The 22,368-nt window shown below is 45.4% G+C and overlaps 1 protein-coding gene across 1 annotated transcript in view; it reads left to right on the top strand.

Moving 5' to 3' along the window:
• LOC119164577 (putative diacylglycerol O-acyltransferase Mb3761c) overlaps nt 1-22,368 on the top strand; it is a 593,703-nt gene that overhangs the window by 530,974 nt on the left and 40,361 nt on the right. Inside the window, exons 10-11 of the mRNA XM_075872525.1 lie at nt 7,343-7,583; nt 10,495-10,611. Coding sequence (XP_075728640.1) covers nt 7,343-7,583; nt 10,495-10,611 — 358 coding nt within the window. The remainder of the gene's footprint in view (nt 1-7,342; nt 7,584-10,494; nt 10,612-22,368) is intronic.

The raw sequence follows: 22,368 nt of genomic DNA, 5'->3' as shown, positions 1-22,368 counted from the left end.
ACGGATGGGAATACATGAAGAAAGCTCTACTTGAGAAATTAAACTAGAGCTAAATTTACCTGAACGCTGGTATGCATGTGTTTGTTATGATTGTGACTCCCTATTTAAACTAGTCAATCGTTGAGCTACTTGAGCTGCTATCTCAGTTTTTCCTTACTTTTCTGGCAGTGTTATTCAACCACACCACAGTGACTCAACCAATTGAATAATGGCGTTTAAGTAGGCAGCCAGGTGGGCCGACGGCGCTGCGACGGCACGAAGGCAAACAATGAGATAATCTCAATCAGTCACGCCGTTATGATGACGGATATTATGTTGAACACTACCTATATCTTCGTAAAAACAATGCATTTGATTACATCCATGGGTTACAAATCCGGAATGCCTTGCAGTTTGGAAAAATATTGTTTGCGGTGAACGACATCTGTACAGCTAAATTGTTCGACGTGTGACAGAATTGCCCAAGCCTGATATCATTTGCTGTGTACATCTTAAGAACGAACTAGATGCTTTAAGTAATACAATGTCACGCCTGAGTAACTAATTCGGATAAAACCACACCTATGCAACAACTTACGTTGTCAGCAGCCTTTCTGATTTGTGGCTTGCATTTAAGAAATACTTCTACTAAATTTCACTAGCGAGTTTTTTTTCCTGATTGCCTTAAGCACTTTTCATCCCCAGAAAGCCTGTGGTAGCTAATGAAAGGTTCCATTTTTGTGTACTTTGAATTTACTTCATTGACCAATTAACCAGTGAAATTTCAAATAGCAATGTCTATTATATTTTACGCTGTTTTGTTGTCTGAATTTTCGTTTTCATTAGTCATACAGTGGGCGCAATTTCTTGGTTGTAGTGGTAAAGAATTCGTATGATCCTCAAGTTGTTCACTGTTTCAGGTGTTATGATGGCGGCATCTTTTTTACTTTTCGGCTTGCCAATTGCTTTCTGAATGTTCCAGATCATTGCAATTACACGGAATGTATGCCGCACGTTTTAGTCAGTTATGTTATCTTCCGCACGGTTAGCAATCCCGTGCTCAGCTTGTATAAGAGGCACCACCTATGGTGAGGGGGCTCGCACTGACACCTCCCCAATAGATACGCTGTAAGAGCTTTAATGCACGTGACGTGGTCGAACTGTCTGGACACGCAGCATATTGTTACGGGGAGAAGGCGTCTGAAAAATGCCTTTACTTTTGGTAAACAGGCAGGCATACAATATGGAGCCCGGTCTGCACGAGCTCGCGCTAAACATCGTCCTCTTTTCTAGAATGTTCATTTGTGGCGCCCCGTAGCATCACCCCCGGCGGCGAAGGCACCGTCTCGGTGCTTGGCTGGTCTGAGTAAAATCGTTTCAGCCAAGTGACGTGAACAACGTCAGAACACGATCGCGCGCTGGTGGCGTTAAGAGGTTCAATTTCATATGTCACGTCGGTGACTTGGCGCACAACACGGTACGGACCCGAGTATGGTGAAGTCAGCTTTTCGCACAGGCCAACTCGCCGCGACGGCGTCCAGAGAAGGACTGTGTCACCTTGACTGAAGTGGACATCACGATGGCACGCGTTGTAGACCTGTCGTTGTCGTTCCTGCGGATCGCTCAGACGCCGGCGAGCAATCTCACGTGCCTCTAGAGCTCTAGAAATCACATCGCGGGCATATTCTGACGTGTGGCCAACGGCAGGAAGGAGCGTGTCGAAAGGCAACGTAGGTTCTCGTCCGTACAGGAGGAAAAATGGCGAAAAACCTGCAGTGTCATGCCGAGACGTATTATAGGCAAATGTTACAAATGGAAGGGCGAAGTCCCAGTCACGATGGTCGGAAGAAACGTACATGGCGAGCATGTCCGTGATAGTTCTATTTAGCCGCTCCGTGAGCCCGTTGGTTTGAGGATGATACGCCGTTGTGAACTTGTGCTTTGTAGCGCAAGAGTGCAATATGTCTTGGATAACTTGTGATAAAAAGTAGCGACCCCGATCGGTAAGCAGTTGCCGAGGAGCGCCGTGGTGTAATATGACGTCTTCTCGAAGAAAGTCAGCGACGTCGGTCGCACAACTGGTAGGAAGGGCCCGTGTGATAGCATACCGAGTGGTGTAATCCGTGGCGACTGCTATCCACTTGTTTCCGCTGGCCGATAAAGGAAACGGTCCTAGTAAGTCAACACCTACCCTATAAAATGGTTCGGATGGGATCTGAATGGGTTGAAGGCGTCCCGCTTTAAGGGTTGCTGGTTTTTTGCTGTGTTGACAGGACTTGCATGAGGCGACGTAACGGCAGACGGATCGGTAAATACCGGGCCAAAAGAAGCGACGTCGAACGCAGTCATAAGTTCTTGAAACTCCCAGGTGACCAGCTGTCGGAATATCATGCAACTGTGCAAGGACAGTCTGACGCATATGTTGTGGTATGACCAACAGCAGCTCAGGTCCGTAAGGATGCATGCTGTAGCGATATAAGACGCCATCTTGGAGCAGGAACATACGGAGAGACGGAGGAGTTGTGGGACCACTAAGCCGAAGGATTATATCTCTGAGGTGAGGATCACGGCGTTGCTGATCTCCGATGTTGCTAAACGCGGAAAGTGCCAAAACGCAAGTAGACTCATCGCTCTCAGAAAGGTCTGCAGGGTCTACTGGATGACGCGACAAGCAATCAGCATCGTCATGGTGGCGACCTGATTTGTAGACAACCGTGTAGGAATATTCCTGTAGCCGTAGAGCCCACCGGCCGAGACGTCCACTAGGATCTTTTAAGGATGACAACCAGCATAAGGCGTGGTGATCAGTGACAACCGTGAATGGGCGTCCATACAAATACGGCCGAAATTTAGCCACTGCCCAGACAAGTGCGAGGCATTCGCGTTCTGTGATGGAGTAATTTCGCTCTGCTGGCGATAGAAGACGGCTAGCGTATGCAATAACGCGCTCGCAGCCATGCTGTCATTGTGCCAAAACGGCTCCGATGCCGTGGCCGCTGGCGTCGGTACGCACTTCCGTTGGAGCGCATATATCAAAGTGGCCGAGAATCGGTGGCGTCGTAAGTCTACTCGTCAGTTCAACGAATGCTCTGGTTTGTTCAGGTCCCCACACATTTTTTTTAGTAGTTCCGTGAGCGGTCGTGCGACGTCAGCGAAATTCCGCACAAATCTATGAAAGTAAGAACAAAGGCCGACAAAGCTTCGAACATCGTTCGCAGAGGTCGGCACAGGGAAATCTTTGACGGCACGGATTTTCTCAGGATCGGGACGAACACCAGAAGAGTCGATAAGGTGTCCAAGGACAGTGAGCTGCCGGCGGCCGAAGTGACATTTCGATGAGTTTAGTTGGAGCCCTGCTTTGCGGAAAACCGAAAGAATTGTTGAGAGACGCTCGAGGTGAATTTCGAAAGTTGGCGAAAAAACAATGACGTCATCAAGGTAGCATAAGCAGATTGACCACTTGAAACCGTGAAGAAGAGCGTCCATCATTCTTTCGAATGTAGCCGGAGCATTGCATAAACCGAAAGGCATTACTTTGAACTGATAGAGCCCGTCGGGAGTTATAAATGCCGTCTTTTCACGGTCCAGATCATCAACTGATATCTGCCAGTACCCGGAACGAAGGTCGATGGAAGAGAAATAATTTGCGCCACTAAGGCAGTCAAGAGCGTCGTCTATCCGCGGCAGAGGATACACGTCTTTTTTTGTAACCTTGTTAAGATTTCTGTAGTCGAAACAGAAGCGCCAGCTGTTATCCTTCTTTCTCACAAGCACAACGGGCGAAGCCCAGGGACTTGAAGAAGGTTCAATGATGTCTCGGGCAAGCATCTTGTCGACTTCTTGCTGGATCACGTGGCGCTCGGTGGAGGAAACTCGATAGGGTCGCCGGTGTACTGGATTTGCATCACCGGTGTTGATCCGATGTTTTACGACGGTCGTTTGACCTAGGGGTCGGTCGCAGAGATCGAAGACGCCTTGATACGACGCAAGAAGGCCACGAAGCGCAGACACATGCTCGGCCGGGAGATCAGAGGCAATCATTCCAGTTATGCAGTCTAGTGTACTGCGCGACTGAATACTTGCAGATGACGGTGTATCCTCTGTTAAGGCCGATATGTTGTAGTCGCTGGCCGGGGAAAGGGTTGCAAGGGATATTCCTCGTGGCAGCACTTCAGAGCAAAGTCCAAAATTCACAATAGGGAGACATGCCACGTTGTTCTTCATTGTGATGATGGTGTGGGGGAATGCAACATTGAGCGAACAGAGTACTGTAGGATTAGGTGAAATGACATAATCGCCGTCAGCCACAGGTGGATCAGAAGAGACGTAGATATACGTCACAGCTCGACAAGATAGGCGGACAAAGTCGGCGGAGCATAGCTTTGGCGGCGCAAGATCAGGAGGGTCAACGGCGTGTGGTAGGACGAACTGAACAACACCAGCAGAACAGTCAATTAGGGCGGAATGCTCCGACAGAAAATCGAGTCCCAATATGATGTCATGTGGGCAGTGGTCCAGTACGTAAAACAGAACAGTGGTATGACGTCCAGCAACAGTGACACGGGCGGCACACATCCCAGTTACCGCTGGTGTTGCACCATCAGCTACTCGGACAAGAGTGATCGGAGCAGGAGTGAGCACTTTCTTGAGTCGAGCACAAAGGCTGTAGTTCATGACTGATATGTGAGCGCTGGTGTCAATGAGTGCTGCCACAGAAGTACCGTCAACATTTACTTTAATCAAGTTGTTGTGTCCGGGTATCGTGTGTAGAGGAATTTTGGGTCGGGTCGTCGAAGCAGGCTCACCTCTAGGAGCTGCACCCGTCAGTTTTCTGAGGACTGGTGGTAGGAGGGCGAGGGGGAGCGACGTCGGTTAGTTGAGCGGAACATGCGTCCAGAGGGCGACGGGGAGCGGCTTGGTTGGGCGGGCCTGGATAGCGAAGCATCATCTTGTGCCGTGTAGATCGGCATCCGAGAGCCAGCAGGTGGGCGTCGGGTGTTGGCATAATGCGACCATGGCTGCCAACCCCAGGAAGTGCGGCAATGACGTGAAATATGGCCCACTCGTCCACAGTTGAAGCAGATCGGCCTGTCATCGGAAGTTCGCCATTGTGCCGGGTTCCGGTAACGTGGGCGGTTGTTCGGTCCGCGGGACATATTAGGTGTACTGGGCAGTCGGTAGTCAGGTCGGTTAACGGGGCATAGCGTCTGAAGTCCGGCGTTGGCCAGTTCCTGGCGTACGACACTCTTGATTAAAGAAATCGTGGCGCGAGAGTCGTCAGGGGCCTGGACTTGGTCAGACAGAGGAGATGCTGCCTCGATTTCGTGGCGCACGATGCGCACGATATTGTCGGAAGCAGCAGGGGCTGGTGCCAAACGGGCGTCCTCGCAGGTTGATGTTGCAGCCGTGTTGGGAAGACGCGAAAAGTGTGGAGTGATACGGCGACTTTTCGCGCCTTTGAAGCGTCGGCATTCATTAATAACGTCGTCTATGGTCGATGAGTTTCGATATACGAGGAGATTGAAAGCGTCATCGGCGATTCCTTTGAGGATGTGCGCGACCTTTTCAGATTCGGGCATCTTGTCATCAACCTTCCGGCAGAGGGCGAGCACATGCTGTATGTATGTCACGTACGACTCGGTGCCGGACTGGAGTCGGGACGCTAGTTCTTTCTGCGCAGCACGACGACGCCCGATGGGCTTGCAGAAGAGATCGATGAGTTTCTGCTTACAGATGTCCCAACTCGTGATATCTTCCTCGTGGTTGGAAAACCAAACTTTAGCTGTACCGTCAAGGTAGAAAATAATATTGGCCAACATGATCGTCGGATCCCAGTTGTCAAGAGCGCTCACCCTTTCGTACAGCTGGAGCCATTCCCCCACGTCAGTACTGTCACTGCCCGAAAATGTGCCTGGGTCACGCGGTTGAGTCAGGACGACGGTGCGGTTAGTAGCAGCTGGATGCGGTGCTGTTGGTTGCTGCGTAGTTGGATGAAGCACGGTTGGGGTAGTCTCCGAAGAATCCTCGTGTTCGTCTTGATCAGGCATCGCACAGGCAGCCAAGGAACGTACGCTGCGTAGAATCGTCGTGGTGTTGACTGTGGGAAGGCCCGCATCTCCACCAAAATGTTACGGGGAGAAAGCGTCTGAAAAATGCCTTTATTTTTGGTAAACAGGCAGGCATACAATATGGAGCCTGGTCTGCACGAGCTCGCGCTAAACATCGTCCTCTTTTCTAGAATGTTCATTTGTGGCGCCCCGTAGCAATATTTTACGAGTGACTTGTCTGTCTTTGTCAATTCAGCGCACTTGAATCGCAATTCTGTCACCGCGTGTCTATGCTACATCTGCCGTAAAGAGACACTAAGTATAGCTAGGTTAAAAAATTAGGCTTGCAAAATACCCAAATGACCTTTCCCAGAAAGCGCACTCCAAGAAAAATGCGAAATTGAGAAAGTGTAGTGAAACCCATGGTCGTGCTCTGTGGGTGTTTCAAGAAACGACCTCAGATAACCTACTTCTATCCCTCAATGGCTCACGAATGAAAAGTGACTTACGCTAATTTGTCTTTACATAAAGACTGTGGTGTTCTCTGACAACCACTGATCTACAAATATCGGCAATCTAAGTAGAGGTGTCAGGTCTTTTAGCATACGCGGGTGATTTAGTTTAGCAGCACCAAAACAGTTTTCGGTGGTTTTTCGAGACATGGGGAGAGAGCTAAATTATTTACAGAATGATAAACAGGTTGGCCTTAGTTACAGTTCCTTCTGGTCTGCTACTCTGCACCGGGGCGAGAGACAGGAGAGCGAGAAAGGCATGAATGATGATAGTGAAGTGGAGAAGTGAGAATATAATCATGTCACGCTGGGGAAAATCGAAAGGCGTGCCTCTAGTCCAATCGCCTGTGAAAACGCTACAGCAGCTCCTATAGCCCTACGAGTGACACTAACGTCAGGGCCAAGGATCTAACACTGCATCGTCCGTTAATGGTACTCTCCAATGTCGTCCAATTAAAGAGATCCATTTGTGAGGTTTTCTCGCATACGCTGGACAGGCGCAAAATATATTTCCGAGTGTTACTGGTAACGTACCGTGGCCACAATCAAGACCTGTGTCACTGCAGCCAATCGAGTACGCATAACCCGAAAGTTCGCTTATTGGCACGCAGAAAAACGTGATACACTGTACGTTAGGCAAAAAATTAAACGTCACCGGGCTTGATAGTATCATTTAGCGTCCCTTCAACGTGGCGTGTACTCGATGGTCATAACTCGTATCAAACAAATCTTGAACACCCGAATAACATTTTTCAAGTCAAAAAAGACAGGGCTCCTGTGCTTCAATATGAATAATTCTGGTAGGTTCATGGGCATGTGGCACCGCAAACCGTCGGCGGTGTTCTGCAACGTGCCGGGCCCCGAGGAGCCCGTCGTGCTCGGCATGACCCGCGTCAAGAGTGCGGTCGCCTGGGCGGGATGGACGCCCGAGGTCCCGTTGGCCGTCACCATCACGTCCTACGCAGGCGCCTTCAACGTGGCCGTCTCTTCACAGATGGACATCGTGCCCGATCCCGACGAGATCATCAGGGAGTTCGCCAATCAGGTACGTCCAGTGATGCGCGAAGGGTAACAATAGGATCAGCGTCAGTACAGTGCGAATTGTTCCTGTTAGAGTGGCCGTTGCATTTTGCATTTTGCAATACACTGTTTATAAAGGTATGACACAATCAAGCACGCGCCAAAAAGCGCCATACTTCATAACGTGCATTACCGAGAATATATACAAAGAACACGGCATAGCCACGAATGTAATGATTATAAGTGGGCGATACAATGAGTTCACTTGGTGTTACCATAGATCACCCGTGACATTTACCGCGCGACGCACGTAATTGAGTGACAAAGTGGTGTGCAGTTATATACAAGGTTTATTAGTCATAAATGGTATGTTGTGTCGAGCTGTGAATTTTTATTTTTCTTTCATAGTGCTGCTTCGTGGTATTGGAGCTAGCCTGAAGCTGGCAAATACAGGGTCTTTGTACGTAGCTCTGTTGGTTGTTGGTTGTTTCCAGTCATATAAAACGCATCGTAGCGTATACAGAGACGTCATATACACCACAAGCCAGTCGTTGTTCGTGATCATCATTGTCATCATCTTCATCATCATCACGGCTACGGCGCGTGCACGCCGAGGTGGCCAACGGACAAGCCTCGACCATGAGGGACTTCGCGCCTATATCTACGTGGTCTTTTTATTTATTAGCTGTGCATAGATGAGTTCCATAATTAGGACGGCTTGGCCAGAAGACAGACGCGAAACGGCCACCCCATTTCTTCTAGAATGCCGACACGTTTATCTGCCCTTCTACTAGTGTCTTTGGTTTTAACACCCGTATTCATAATCCAACCTCATTCTTTCCTCGAGTTTTCTATATTGGTTTTAAACCTTTATTGCGCATGATAAACAAATTGGACCAGTATTCATGAACCAGTCTTGGCCTTATCTTTTGCCCTGTTGCCATTTTTTCTGTCTTAGTAACGCAAGTAGAGAGCAGAGGAAGCTGAGAAAACGGTGAGGTAGGGCCGAGGTTGGTTTGAAAATGCGTACCATAGCGTTTGATCCAGCGCTAAATTTTCAAAATAGCTGAGGTACTATAGGCATGAAAGTCCATTTGTTTTCTGTGCGTATGCAGTCTGACACCTCATGCATTTAACTAGCTGTGTAGTGCCACTGATGCAGTTCAAGCTCCAAATGGAGCTTCGTTGGTCTAAAATGTAAATCTCACAGCATTTGGCTGAGCAATGTGTTTACAGCGCTAAAGATCCTCTCAGAAGTAGTTATTTAGAACTAGTAAAACTTCAAATAGGTAATATGGCTTAGCGTAGACGGTGAAAGAGACTTGTGAAACTGGCAACAGGTGTATTATTATAAAGCATTCTTGTATCTAGCAAAAAGCAAGAATTTCATATTACTGGCACACATCTGTAAAATCAGGCCTGTTTTGAATACTTGGAGCCCTTTTAGGTTTATTTATTGACTTCTAATAACCAGCCGAACGAGCGATCGGGTGTCACATCGAGTAACATCAGCACCCATGTGCGCCACCTGAGCATAGGCAATTATTTGATGCAGCTGTCACAGTGAGAATTTAACACGGGGTCAATTTGTACTGGCACCAGAGTCGGATGCTGTAACCGCTACTTTTTGGGGAGTCTATTCAGCCGGCAACAATAACCGACGCGGGGACGTTTACGTTTCCTTTATTAAGAAATGCACTTGCCGCTTTGGAATTCGAGAATGCTACGTCACATTTATGAGGCACATGCTGTCGCGACCTGGAAGCATCTGGCTCGAGGCGATACTGCAACATGAGACATGTGATATGGATAAATATTATTGTTGCTTCAAGGGATGACATCACCGAGTGAAATGCTCAATAACGAGATGCTGTTGATGTGTTCTCTGTTCTTAAATTTGACAGTGCCTGTCTTCGCGTTCGTGGAGATTAGTTTTTACGCAAACTGTACCGCAGAAAACTCCTCAGTGTGATTGAAAACTTGCGCCTTCATCATTAAGCGCGTTCTTTACACATACTGCATGAGGAAGCAGCAACGGTCAATGTTGTCAGCGAGAAACGGAAACGGCTTTGAGTAGGAATGTGGCTTGGTGGGCTATCTTATATTGCATCGTGAAAGGTTTTAGTTGATTGATTTGTGGGGTTTAACGTCCCAAAACCACCATATGATTATGAGAGACGCCGTAGTGGAGGGCTCCGGAAATTTTGACCACCTGGGGTTCTTTAACGTGTACCCAAATCTGAGTACACGGGCCTACAACATTTCCGCCTCCATCGGAAATGCAGCCGCTACAGCCGGGATTTGATTCTGCGACCTGCGGGTCAGCAGCCGAGTACCTTAGCCACTAGACCACCGTGGCGGGGCAAAAAGGTTTTAGTTGGAACAGACGGAGCAAGAATACAAACGACAGCGCTGAACTGCAGCTGATACTTTATTTCTATAGGAGCCGAATTGCATGGGCCCAAAAGACAATGACACATAGAACTGTCTGCCATTACGTTTCGGAAAGCGAAGCTGTTCGTGAATGACACTCCAAGCCGCAAGCGGCAGTCGACTGTTGTTTCGCATTTGGATAGTGTGGATGGACTTCGAAGTTGAAGTGATGGATCCATACAGTGAAGGGGGTTTCCGGAAAACCGGTCATGTTCCACATTTTCATGTTCCACATTATAGCCTGGAATGCAGCTGGTCTATAGCCGTTACAACGGACACCGTGGATGGACAAGTTTTGCACTTAAGGTGCTTAGCCCCCAAAAAATAGATAAAGAAATAACGTACTCAATACACACAGTACATTGTAACTCTAGAGAAAACATCTGAGAAAGCGAGTGCATTTGGAGATATTACCACTCAGTTCAACATATTAAAACGGCGTATCGTAATTTTGGTCCCCTAATTCCCAAGAATTATTTTTACTTCTGTGGTCCCCACCGCAGTTGGACCACCTGTCCGACCTACTGTCTAGGCGAAGGATCCCTGGAGAGCACAGGCGTCGTTCCAGTTACACGGCTGAGCGTCGGAATCAGGAGATCGCCAGGCCTCCCTTGCACGAGGTGAGTGACGGCTGTTGTACGCACTACACTGCACCTACACTTGGTACGGGTCGCTCTTGCTGCGCCCAACGACACTGCAAGTTCTCACTCTTTGCACAGTCACATGCCTTCAGTGCACAACATGGTCCCGCACTGCCACTAAAAACTTCTTAGCGCATTTTTCTATAGGCGCACGTAGTCTGTCACTGCGGCGAGGTCAAATTGTTTCTTCTTTTCAAGTTGTGCAAGAACCAAGAAACCAGAAGTAAGGAGAAGTTGTCACAATTTTAAACGTTCGGAGAAACAAAATATCACAATATTTTCGCTTTGACAAACGTTTATTACGTCTTAAATAAATTAGCAGTTTCTTCAGTAGGCGCAGTTCTATCTTCACGTCATATTAGGAACAATTTCTAAATATCTACTGAAAGACATTCACTGCAGTGAAGTGCCCGTACGATAACTTTACTTGCTTTTTCATTGTATGACAATTGTGTTACATTCATTTTATTATAGGCTCATTTTTTATTCAAATTTCACGTGATTTAGTTGTGCTGCCGAAGCCTTAACATTGTGAAAAAAATTTACTCTTATGTTTAACACCGCCATGAATTGAAGGGTCGCAGTTTTGCATTTTATGTCTGTTGCAATATAAATCAGTGTATCTTGTTGTTATGTCGTTTATTTAAAGAGTTTTCAACAGCCTACATCATCTTCGCCATGTATATCTGTAAATTATTGCTATAACTCAAGATAACATCACCATGGGATATCACTTTTGACTATTTTGAAAGTTACACTCTGTTTCTTATTCCTCAGATGTGATTGAACAGGGCATTTTTTTTTTTACTTTTCGAACACTCACTCACCATTGTAGGGAAGCTCTGCCAGATAAAATTGGCTGGCATAAAGTGCTACTTTTTTATTTTAGCTGGACAAGCATATTCAATACTCTCCAAATTGTCGCCGTGCAACAGAGTTCGTTCGTTTTCACATATCCTAATATAAAAACTGAGTTCAGCGTACACCAACAATTATTCCACGCTCTCTACTAAAGCAAGAAAAAAATGATGCTTTCACAGTTTTGCTTGCTGTTAGGGTTGCGCACATTTTGGCTTTGCAGAAATGTAATGACTTAGTGGGTGGCGCGCACTCGACTACTCAAGAAGAGGCGCAGGACAGATGCCCGAATCCTCAATCTTGTCGTTTTATTTCAGTTAAGGTGACGTTATTAATGTCTGGTTTTTCTACCACAGTGTTTACTCATGATAGGCTTGCTCAAGTCAGCAAGTAGTGCGTTTGCACTTGAAAGATGGCAATGTGTTTTGGCTCTCTAATTCAAACAAGCATAACTTGCGCGGTCACTTTCGCTATATAGTTTGTATGCAAGCGTGGTAACCGTGGCTGTTTCCTGTTGGCATAACCTTAATTCCTGAGGAAGAGTAAGCACTGAATGTTATATTTAGATACCTGAATTCAACTAATGCTGTTGCAAGGAATTCATCGAAATCTTGCATTGTATTTGCATTGTATTTATAATCATGCATTGTGTTTTGTGTGGACCACTCCATAGGCTAGTGTAAATGTTGTTTAGGATTTCTTCTCATTTTATTCTGCACTCAGCGTTTCCAGTGTTCATACTAAGCCTTTAAAGGCATACGTAGTTGCCGACGCAGGAGTTAACCTAAATTGTTTAAAAAATAATATTGACACCTTTAGTACACCTCTAATGTAATGTGCTACAGCTTACTGCATATAAAGATCGTTTTGGAGTAATTGTACGACCATTTGGCACTTTCATCAAAATTATATTACAAGGTATTGCCACTTCATGTTATCAAGGCCGGGTCGTGTTGCCCTTAATATAGTTTTTTTTTGTTCGTTATGTCTGGTCGATTCTCTTATTGGGGTAAATATTGATTCCGCTAAGCTTTCCACGGCGCATAAAGCATATGTGGCTAGTCACACCGCTTGCGTAGCCTTATGTTAGTACTACCAAAACACTGGACGTACTTTTACGCACCCTATAGTTTACTTCATCTTACTTTATTTCGATGTTTTGTACCGAAAAGTTATTCGGGTATTAAAACATTTGAGTACTCTGGCTAGTATCTCCTTTCTTTTGGATCTAAGTTGACTCTCTAAAGAGTCTAAGTTGACTCTTTAAAAATTAAGACTGTAGAAACACACAGGATCTCGTAGAAGTATTTGAATTGCAGTTTGCCTGAAGCCATCAGCTGTTCAGTGCTTTTGTGCGCAAATTTCTACTTTTTAGTCTCTACGTGTTGAAGTAATCTAAGTCGCCTATTTAATAGCACATGTTGTAAACAGGAACTTTTACACGTTTCTTAAGCTCTTATAATTGCGATGACAGTGCTTTTCTGAAGGAAGTTTTATCTCAGCTCTATGCAGCTTTCCCCTACTCAGGACAATTATCAAAGCTTCTTCAGAGAAGCCTTAACAAGTCCAATCGTAAACTCGTGAGATGACTACACATAAGTCCACAGATATTTGTTGAGAAATCACTGTCATCAAATAAGTAACCTATTGGCTCTTGAAAAAAAAATCTTATTCTCAGGCGACATGGCTCTAATGTATTAACAAAACTTTTTTTTTCAAATAAAGAAAGCTTTTTCATTGATAATATTCGCCGCTTGTGGATTTATTACTTTATCCTTCTCAGGGGAACACGGTAATTGTCCGTTATTTTACCCACTACCTTGTGGTGCGACCTCTACTTATTGTTTCTCGAGTTAGGCAATAAATCGACCCATGTCTCTTGAACTCTAACAGTAGTTCCAGACTTTTTCAAACTACCTTTTATCGCTCGAAGTACAAAGCTGCGGCCAAAATCGATAACCACCGTTGGGCACGAGCAGTGAGCAATTTAGAAATGATTCGACGGCGGCCACCTCTGTAGCCTCTTCGATGTGCTGGTCAATAGAAGCAGACTCATTAACTCAGAGCACCTACTGCCACCGTGGAAAGAACGTTAAGGTCGTGTACTGGGACCACAAAAGTCGTCACATAATGACCGTCCGCGCTTAAATAGCCGGTTCGATGAACGTCTGAACGAAGATATACCACTTGTACAAAAGAACCATTCATGGCTTGCTCTAATCGTTACTTGATTAGGCAATAACGTTCATCCTAATCGGTCCCAATAAAAGAATCTTTACATCGTATTTTGTGTTTTTTTTTCATGGCATGGGCAAGTATGAGTTCAAAAATATCTCGTATTGCCCTACAATATCCCTTTTCATCTTCCATTGCCAGCTATTCTTCATGTTCAGAAGAAGTTACGAAACAGCTGCGCAAGAGGACCGTAACACAAAACACTGATTATTCTCGTGGTAAATACTGTGTTATTGCTGTTATAAACAAAGAGCAATACCTTCGTCTGCGTTTAATGTTAGCTTGTGTTTGGCCATCTGATCCTGCTTTTATTTTAATTATTTTCATAACAACTTAATAGGTGAGTAGCGGGGGCTGCCTTGTCGGCAGTTAGGCTACTTTTCGCATGTATATCAAACTTTCATGCATATGGGTCGCATAAGCATGAATGAGGAAAAAAATACGCAGACACAGAAATAAAAGGAGGCAATCCAGATGCTCTGCGTCTGTACGTTTGTTTCATTTACACTTAAGCACTGATTATGCGTCAAAGCTCTGTACTCCAGCTAGTCCGACAAACTTCTTTACGTACGCCGGTGTACAATCAGTGTTTCTTCTTTTTTACCCCATATGCTGCTGGCTCTGCTCTATCTGGTGTATTGAAACCATGACGGTGGTAAGCCTGTTGTGGGGCCCAAGAGCACATTTCCGAGAAACTCTCAAATTTGCTAGTTCCATAGTGTAAATAATCCCTAGCAGATCCGCGGCACGGGCGACTTGTGGGAATAAATTGAATATGCAAATAAGTTAACACTGCAAATAAAATACACAGAAAAGGCCAACGATACGACAGCACGTCATTTCCTTTCGCTTTCTTCTCTCGGGTGGCTTAGTGGCCTTATTTGGTTTTCGCATCAGGTGTCCGAATTCTCGCTACTATTTGGGAGGGCTCCGCTACAGTCGGCCTTGCAATTCTCTGTTGGGCTTTCTTTTGACGAAAAAGCCACGTAATTACATGATCCCAGAGGTTGATGCGAATAGCCCCAGGGGCCGGCGAACAAAAGAATGGAAGGGCCCGGATGGGTGGAAGGGGCGGAACGACTTTCCTTTGTCGTACGCTTACACGCAACTGCTATGGCCTCCTTTTTCCCCGTCTCTCCATTCATTATGCATTGCCGCGGTAGTGCTGCTTGCCTATAGTAGATGCACGTCTTAGTTAGATTCCTTTCTTTCTTTCCTTCCCCTCTTTTCTGTCCATCTCTTCGCCACTCCAACACACGCACACCGCACATTCTTCCACCTTCTTTCCCTATTTCCTTTTATCACCGCCACTTTCGTTACTTTGGCTCGTCTGCCTGCTTTTTTTCCTTTCCTTTCCCTTTCTTTTGCTTCTGCCCTTCTCGTCGTCTGCTACCACACCGTGGCGTCACCAGCGGCATCGCTGCTTCTACGATGTCGACGACGTACTGCTATTCAAAGCGGAGGTGCAGAGAGTGTGACCACCACGGGGGCCTTAATTCGGACGGTGTGCATCATGGCGACGACGCGCTCTATGGCGATGGGAAAAAAAGGTATTTTCAAGACTGCTCACTCTCTGAGCGCAGCGGAGAAGATGAAAAAAGAAACCATCGTGGGAGATGGACGAAAGTCAGGTCGAAATTACACATGCTGTTGCATACGAGCACGGTAAGCCACTTTGCACTCTTAAGGGTATTTTGCGTGTCTATAACTAACACCCTCATTGTAGGGTATTAGTTCTCGACACGCAAAGCATCCTTAAGGGTGATAACTGGTTTACACTGAGAGAGCATCGTTGAACTCGTTGTAATGTTGCTGTAACAATCGGGGATAGCATTCTTAGCCGAATTCAGTCAACAATTTTCAATGCTCAGCCAAGTCTAGTCCACCTATGCAATCATTTTGCCAACGATGAGTAATATTACTAATTATGATGCCTTATCAAGCGATAATTAGCCAGCAGTAGACGACGTTAACCACTACTTACACTCTAAAGGCGTCAGTTGCTTCTATTTTTTTATTCCTCTCTATCTACGTATAACTTAGACTCTGTTATTTGATTCTATTTCTCATTCCTCTCTGGCTACGTGTCAGACTTTCTTTGAAGAGACACTAAAGAGACGATTTTTTTAAAGTAATAATTTACTCTTGCTCTATTCGATCATCATCTCGCTTAACGCGAAAACACGCTTGGCAAGTGATAAAATAAGCAGAAAATAAAATGCGCGAAACGAGGCTACTTGAAATTTTCCTACCACGTGACACGACGTCACAGATTTTAACTCTGTTAACTAGGTAATAAGTTATTCCTAATCGGTAAAAATTGGTTATGTTGGCTTCTAAAGTGGACATGTAGCTAACATGCATGCCCAGTTTAGAAAAAAATCGCCTACTCAATGTCACTGAAATATGACGAATAAGCATGCAAATTTTTGACGCCAGGTGCAGATAGTTCGGAGCTAATCCCCAAAAAAAGAAGCTTGTGCGTTGATAGTTTTTTTTACTAATAGACCTGTTATGGTGAAATTAGTGACATTGAAGACATCAGTGTAAGGTTTATTTATCTAAATGGATTCATTATTTCGCTTTAGTTTCGCTTTACTGAGACATTCTCTTCGGAAAGCATTATACTATCTTAAGAGATTCTTGGGAAACTCAAAAGAGAGTTAACATATTTCTTCGAAGAAAGTCACATACGTAGCAATGACGACTCACCAAACACATTTACCAGTAGTGTTTTTTTATTTTTTGTGGCCCGAAAGATTCGTAGCCATTGTTAGCCAACGTTAATCCTTACTTCACACAAGATACCGCTCCTGGCTTTATACGATCAAATGAGAGAAGATTATGGTAGTGAAAGAGTAAACGGGCAGGATGGGAGCGTTGCTCATCTTACCAGACGTACCGATAGTGTATGGGACACTTAGGCTAAAGTACGCTACGACATGAAATCAACGCTTTTTCGGGAGCGGACTTTGTGACCAAATTTTAAAAAATTCGCGCCCGGTAATTTTCGAAGACGTTCTTTGCATCCCCCCCCCCCCCCCCATTCCCCTTCCCCTGTGAACCACTTTGATGGTGTCGCACTTAGCTGCAGACAGTTGCGGGGTTCACTTTTTTTCCCATCCTGAAAGAACCCCCCCCCCCCCTTCTATAATTCACTAAATCGCATTGTATGATTTTTTCTGTGCGCTCAGCACGTGTGTTTTCTGAGAGAGTGCATGTCCCAAAGACCACATTGTTCATGCATTCTTCGCGCTTGCGTTAACTATGCCAACAGCATCATGAGTGTTAGCAGCACGAGAAGCGGTGAGCTGATGTGTAGCGCTTGTGCTTGCGGGGATGGTAGCCCGTCACTCTATATACTACACAAATCAACTTTAGTGGATGACGCTTAACCACAATTGACGTTAGCCCGACGTGAGGGTGGTACCTAGGAGTACATATGCAACGGTAATAAATTTCAATAGTCAGCATGGTAACCACTATTGACGTTTAACCGACATTAAGCTGGCGTAGAGTCTTTTGCCAGAGCAGTTTTGAGGCCTGACGTGGCTCTGTGGTAAAATACTCAATTGCCATGCAGAATTTTCGCGTTTGGTTCCTGCTGGGACCCTGATATTTATTATTTTTATCTGGCTGGTCAATGCTGATGATGGATGATGGATTAAAAAAATTTATTAAGCTCCAATAGGTCGTGCTAGTGTCCTAGCCCGAAGCGGGCGGCTCCCACGTTGGCACTAAAAGACCTAGCCTTTCAGCGGCTTTGTGGCCCGTTGTACTACCCATAATTGTCTCTCCTATGTAAAACTGCGAAAATCAGTGTCCCATCGTTCTTCACTATTTACTTGTCGCTGCGTAGCGCTGAGCAATGCCAGAGTACGTGAGCAGGATCTATGGTGTCGAGGCATTTATTTTATTTATTTTATTTATTTTAATACTGCCAACTTGCTTTACAAGCCATAGGCAGGAGTGGATTGTACACAAAAGAAAATGATGAACAATCTGTGAGAACGGTTCCAAACAAATCTGTGGAATAAAACTAAAAACAGTGTTGAACAATCTTTTCAGTATGTGAAACAAGAAACAACAGGTTCCAGTAAAACACACACGATAATACAGTTGAAAATACTGGTAAGAAAATACATGGACCACAGGGTGAAAAAATGTTTCAGTTTAGGACAAATAAAATAACTACAAGGGGAAAAAAAAGAGAAGAATGTGCAAAAGAGCGCATGTTCACGCAGTAGTCTGCTCGACAACGATAAGAAGGGTGTAATGATTTTGTTTCAATGTCGCACGCCATCTGGAAAGCGACAGACGCCACAGGAAACATCTCGGTCATAGATGAGCGAGAGCGTGCATAAACGACGACATGGTTGGGCTCTGTAATACATTTTCAGGCAATGCGTTCCATTCATGGATTGTACGAGGGAAGAACGATTTTTTGAACATGTTGGTTCGGCACGAGTATTCGATTAGTTTGAACGAATGAGATGAACGGGTTGGGCGCCTACTACACGGTTTAATATACAATTCCCTATCTATTTTGACATGTTGTCGATAAATCAGGTATAACATCTTGAGCCTGTCTCGATAGCGTCGTACCTCTAGAGTTTCGAGGTTCGCGTCCTGTAAAAGAGCACTGACGGATGTATGACGACGGTAAGAATTAAAGATAAATCTGACTGCTTTCCGCTGTATGTTTTCGATTTCGCTTACGTTTGATTGGGTGTAAGGGCCCCAGACAGGAGTAGCGTATTCTAGTAATGGTCTTATGAATGTCTTGTAGGCCAACAATTTTATATTGCTCGTAGATTTAGCCAAGGTTCTTCTCAGGTATCCAAGTTTCTTCATGGCCTTATTTTTAATGTGAGCTACATGGTTACTCCACCTAAGGTCCGATTTATCGCATGTTGTAAGAACACTGAAATCGAGGTAAATCCTGTTAATTAGGAGTGGGTTTAGATAGCTTTCAGGTCAGTTTTTAGTGCCCTCACAGATAAATTACGACTGTTTCTTCTCACCAGTCCTGGTATAAACAAACTGTCTGTAACTTGCGGCTCATAGCCTCATATCACGGCCACAGTTAGGTGTTACATGAGTCTGGAGGAATGCGCTTGATGACGTACACCATGGGATTTTCGTGTAATTAATGTTTTGACCAGCCAGACATATTTAGTCTAACCATCTTACCCTCCCATCATGAATTTGTTATTACCCAACTTAACGAGGCCATCACTAAAGCGGCCAGATGTAGGCGGCTATAGATAGATGAATACCTACATGGAAACGCTCAAGGCGCCGGCCGCCCAGTAAAAAATGATTCCTTTGATGTGCAATTGCAATGTTTCCATCCAAATATTGTCGCAACCTTTTTGAACGTTATGGCCATTTACCGAAATTTTGGTGTGCCATGCAGGAATAACGCAGTTGTTCTGAACGCCGACGGAGGTACTGTGAGATATTTTTGTGTTTGTTGACATATTTTAGCTCAGAACCACACACTCACACGTTACATACCTGTAACGTGTGCGTTACACGTTACATACCTGTGACTTCTGCGCTTTAACTCCCATAGCCCACGCCTGATTAATAGTCAGGCAACTGTCAGCTGTTAACGCCAAGGTATCAAAGAGTTCGTTTCGCAGAAACTCCGGTGTGGGTGGCGTCAGTGTCTTGTACTGAAAGAACATAAGCGTCATACGTGGGCGATAACTTGAGGTAGACGCAAATAAATAGACAAGAAAAATCTTTGCTTTGAGTGGGGTTGGGGATTCGAAGCTGCGACCCCTCGCTTTGTGGCACCAGGCCATTATTTAACCCTGTTTTACTAAACTTTTAACTAACCTTGTTTCTCTTGTATATAGCATGCGGCATCGCATCTTCGTATGATTGAGACATCGTTCGCATCATTCCTAACAGCACTTTACTGGCGAATGACAATGCCGCCTATTTTAGAGTATTGCCAGTTTAGAATTGCTCAGTTGTAGAAGAACACTTCGCCAGAGCGTGTAACTTTCCACATGCAATGTTATAGGATTCATGCACAACAAAAGCATTGTCGAATCCTGTATGCAAGTAAAAGAGGGGTTTTGGTTTGACTAAAAAGGTCGGGTGATAACATTCAACTAACCTACGTGGCTACAGAAAACGTCGCGACGCTAACACGTGTACGCTGTGGGATATTATTGAAAGCGCCAGTTGCCGCGTATTTTCACGAAAACTTCGTGTCTCACAAAACGAATCAATTTAATCGTGTCACGGGGGGCCCGGCTCACTCACTATCCACGAAACATGCAAAGTCGTAGTGTTCGCTTCTTGCTAACGCGTTAACACTGAGGCAAGCACAGCCGAACAAGGAAAAGACTGTGTAGTGCTGCCATTCTGTCGTCAACCTACCTACCTCGAGAGAATGCTCCTGAATTGTGCTTGGTGGCGCAACAGTCTATGGGCGTGGCGAATTGTCTCCGGATGCGTCGCCATCTCCGAGCAATAATACAGCACTGTCGTAACAGTGTCAAACCACCGTGGCTCGTATTTGATGGCTGAATGCCTCGCAAAAGTCAAAGTGCTTTCGAAAGCTGTAGCCGAGAAAACTGACAACTGCTCCACTAAAACCAACTTAGTAAATGGCGCTCGCATTGCTTCAATGAGCCACAATCAGAGCCAAATATAGAACAGTGAAGCTGAAAACCGCATCATGTACAGAAATAGAATCAACGAATTCGAATATTTTGACGGCAACAGTTATTAGCGTGAAAAAGCTAAGCGCACGCAACGCTCACAGCACGACCACGAACTACGCGAACCCCCCTGTTTGTCTTGCGTGTCTTTCCTTTGTGCTGAATGTTTTCCTGTCGCAAGTAATTCTCGTCCTCCGACAAATAACGATGATGATGAGTTCATTCCAACGCTACAGCAGAAACGAATGCCAGTTTCGAATACCTTACTTTCGCGAGTTCTACAAAGCACTTTGAAAGAAATTACACCGTCTTTCTATTATGAATTTCAAAGACTATGCCTTTGTTCGTGGTAAGTGAAAGTAGGCGTTGTGTGGGTCGTTAACGCCACTCATGTGGCTAGTCTTACGGTCAAGCCAGGCCAAACTGCATAAAAAGTCAACTTGGTCGCAATATTGTGTGGTTGCTTGTTTGACTGGAAGCGCAGTTCTTGACGTATCCAACAGTCCTACCATCACGCAACAGCGCGAATTTTATGGTAGCCAGGATAACGCAGCAGTGTAGAACGTAACAGCGGGGTTCTAGTGTGTCACAGTTATTCCTTCGCCAATGCGACGAAACTGATTTTTTTTTAAAGATGATCGTCTTTCTTGGGATACTTAAACGCAGAAACTTTAGTCTGTCTGCACGTAACTCAATTCAGTCACCTGGCCAAATTTCAACCACTTGATGAACGCCCAGCCATCATGAACTGGTGGCTGCTTTCATACTTCTGAACAGAATCGAACAAAAAGCAAATTTACGCATAAGTTAGACCTACATCAATACGTAAGTAATAGTCATCATGTTCATTACTAAAAATGCGTAGATACGTAATTCAGAAGATCCTAACGTTTAGGCTGCACTGAAATTACGACGCTATGCATGAAAACACCCCCTGCCCACAGTATAGTGCTGCCACCTGGCAGTGGTCGTTGTTTCTGCTCGAGCTCACGTTTTCTGACGTCACTGTCTGATGGCGTCCATATTTCACGCAGTGCCATATTCAAGCGGATGCATGAGACCAGAATTCGTGTAGTATGAACGGCAGAAGAATATCTCATTTGCGCCTAAGCACGCCAATACACTGCCATTTTTAAAGACTATAGTCTTTCTTGAGGACCTTCGACGCAAAAATTTTGGTGTCTGTTCATTTGTCTGTTTGTCCATCCTTAACAATATTTGGTACTCGAAACACCACCAGCAGATACGCCAAACGACCAACCCCATTCACAGCGCCCGCCAATGTTGCTCAAGGTTCAGCGTTCATTCTGGTGCGATTGTCTATTGAAAACAATTATTGCGCATATCAGAGGCACCATAACAACATGTATATATTCTGTATGTGCGTCTTTTACTAGAAAAGGCATACATAAGCTATTCTAGTGATCATAGCGTTTATCACGCGGCGCATGCCCCGCCGCGGTGGTCTAGTGGCTAAGGTACTCGGCTGCTGGCCCGCAGGGCGCGGGTTCGAATCCCGGCTGTGGCGGCTGCATTTCCGATGGAGGCGGAAATGTTGTAGGCCCGTGTGCTCAGATTTGGGTGCACGTTAAAGAACCCCAGGTGGTCTAAATTTCCGGAGCCCTCCACTACGGCGAATCTCATAATCATATCGTGGTTTTGGGACGTTAAACCCCACAAATCAATTAATCAATCACGCGGCGCTGACCATGTAACGCTTGCTCGAAAAGGAAAGAGCTCCCAACGCTCTGCTAAGATGACGTGGTGGTGGCACCCACCCATCGCCTTGCGTTTTACACCTTATCACCTCTGATACGGACGTGCACGCCCGTCTCAGAGCCGCACGCTTTGTTTTCCAAGATAAATGCGAGACAGCGCTCGTGTCTCACGTGTGACGTGACTTGATGCGCACGTTCGCCTCCACTGCATGCTCGAGGCACTCTAACACAGCGCCTCCAAA

The sequence above is a fragment of the Rhipicephalus microplus genome, chromosome 8 (assembly GCF_043290135.1).
Source record: "Rhipicephalus microplus isolate Deutch F79 chromosome 8, USDA_Rmic, whole genome shotgun sequence".
NCBI lineage: Eukaryota > Metazoa > Arthropoda > Arachnida > Ixodida > Ixodidae > Rhipicephalus > Rhipicephalus microplus.
Note: the sequence above shows the minus strand (reverse complement) of the source record. Positions and strands in the feature narration are given on the sequence as shown.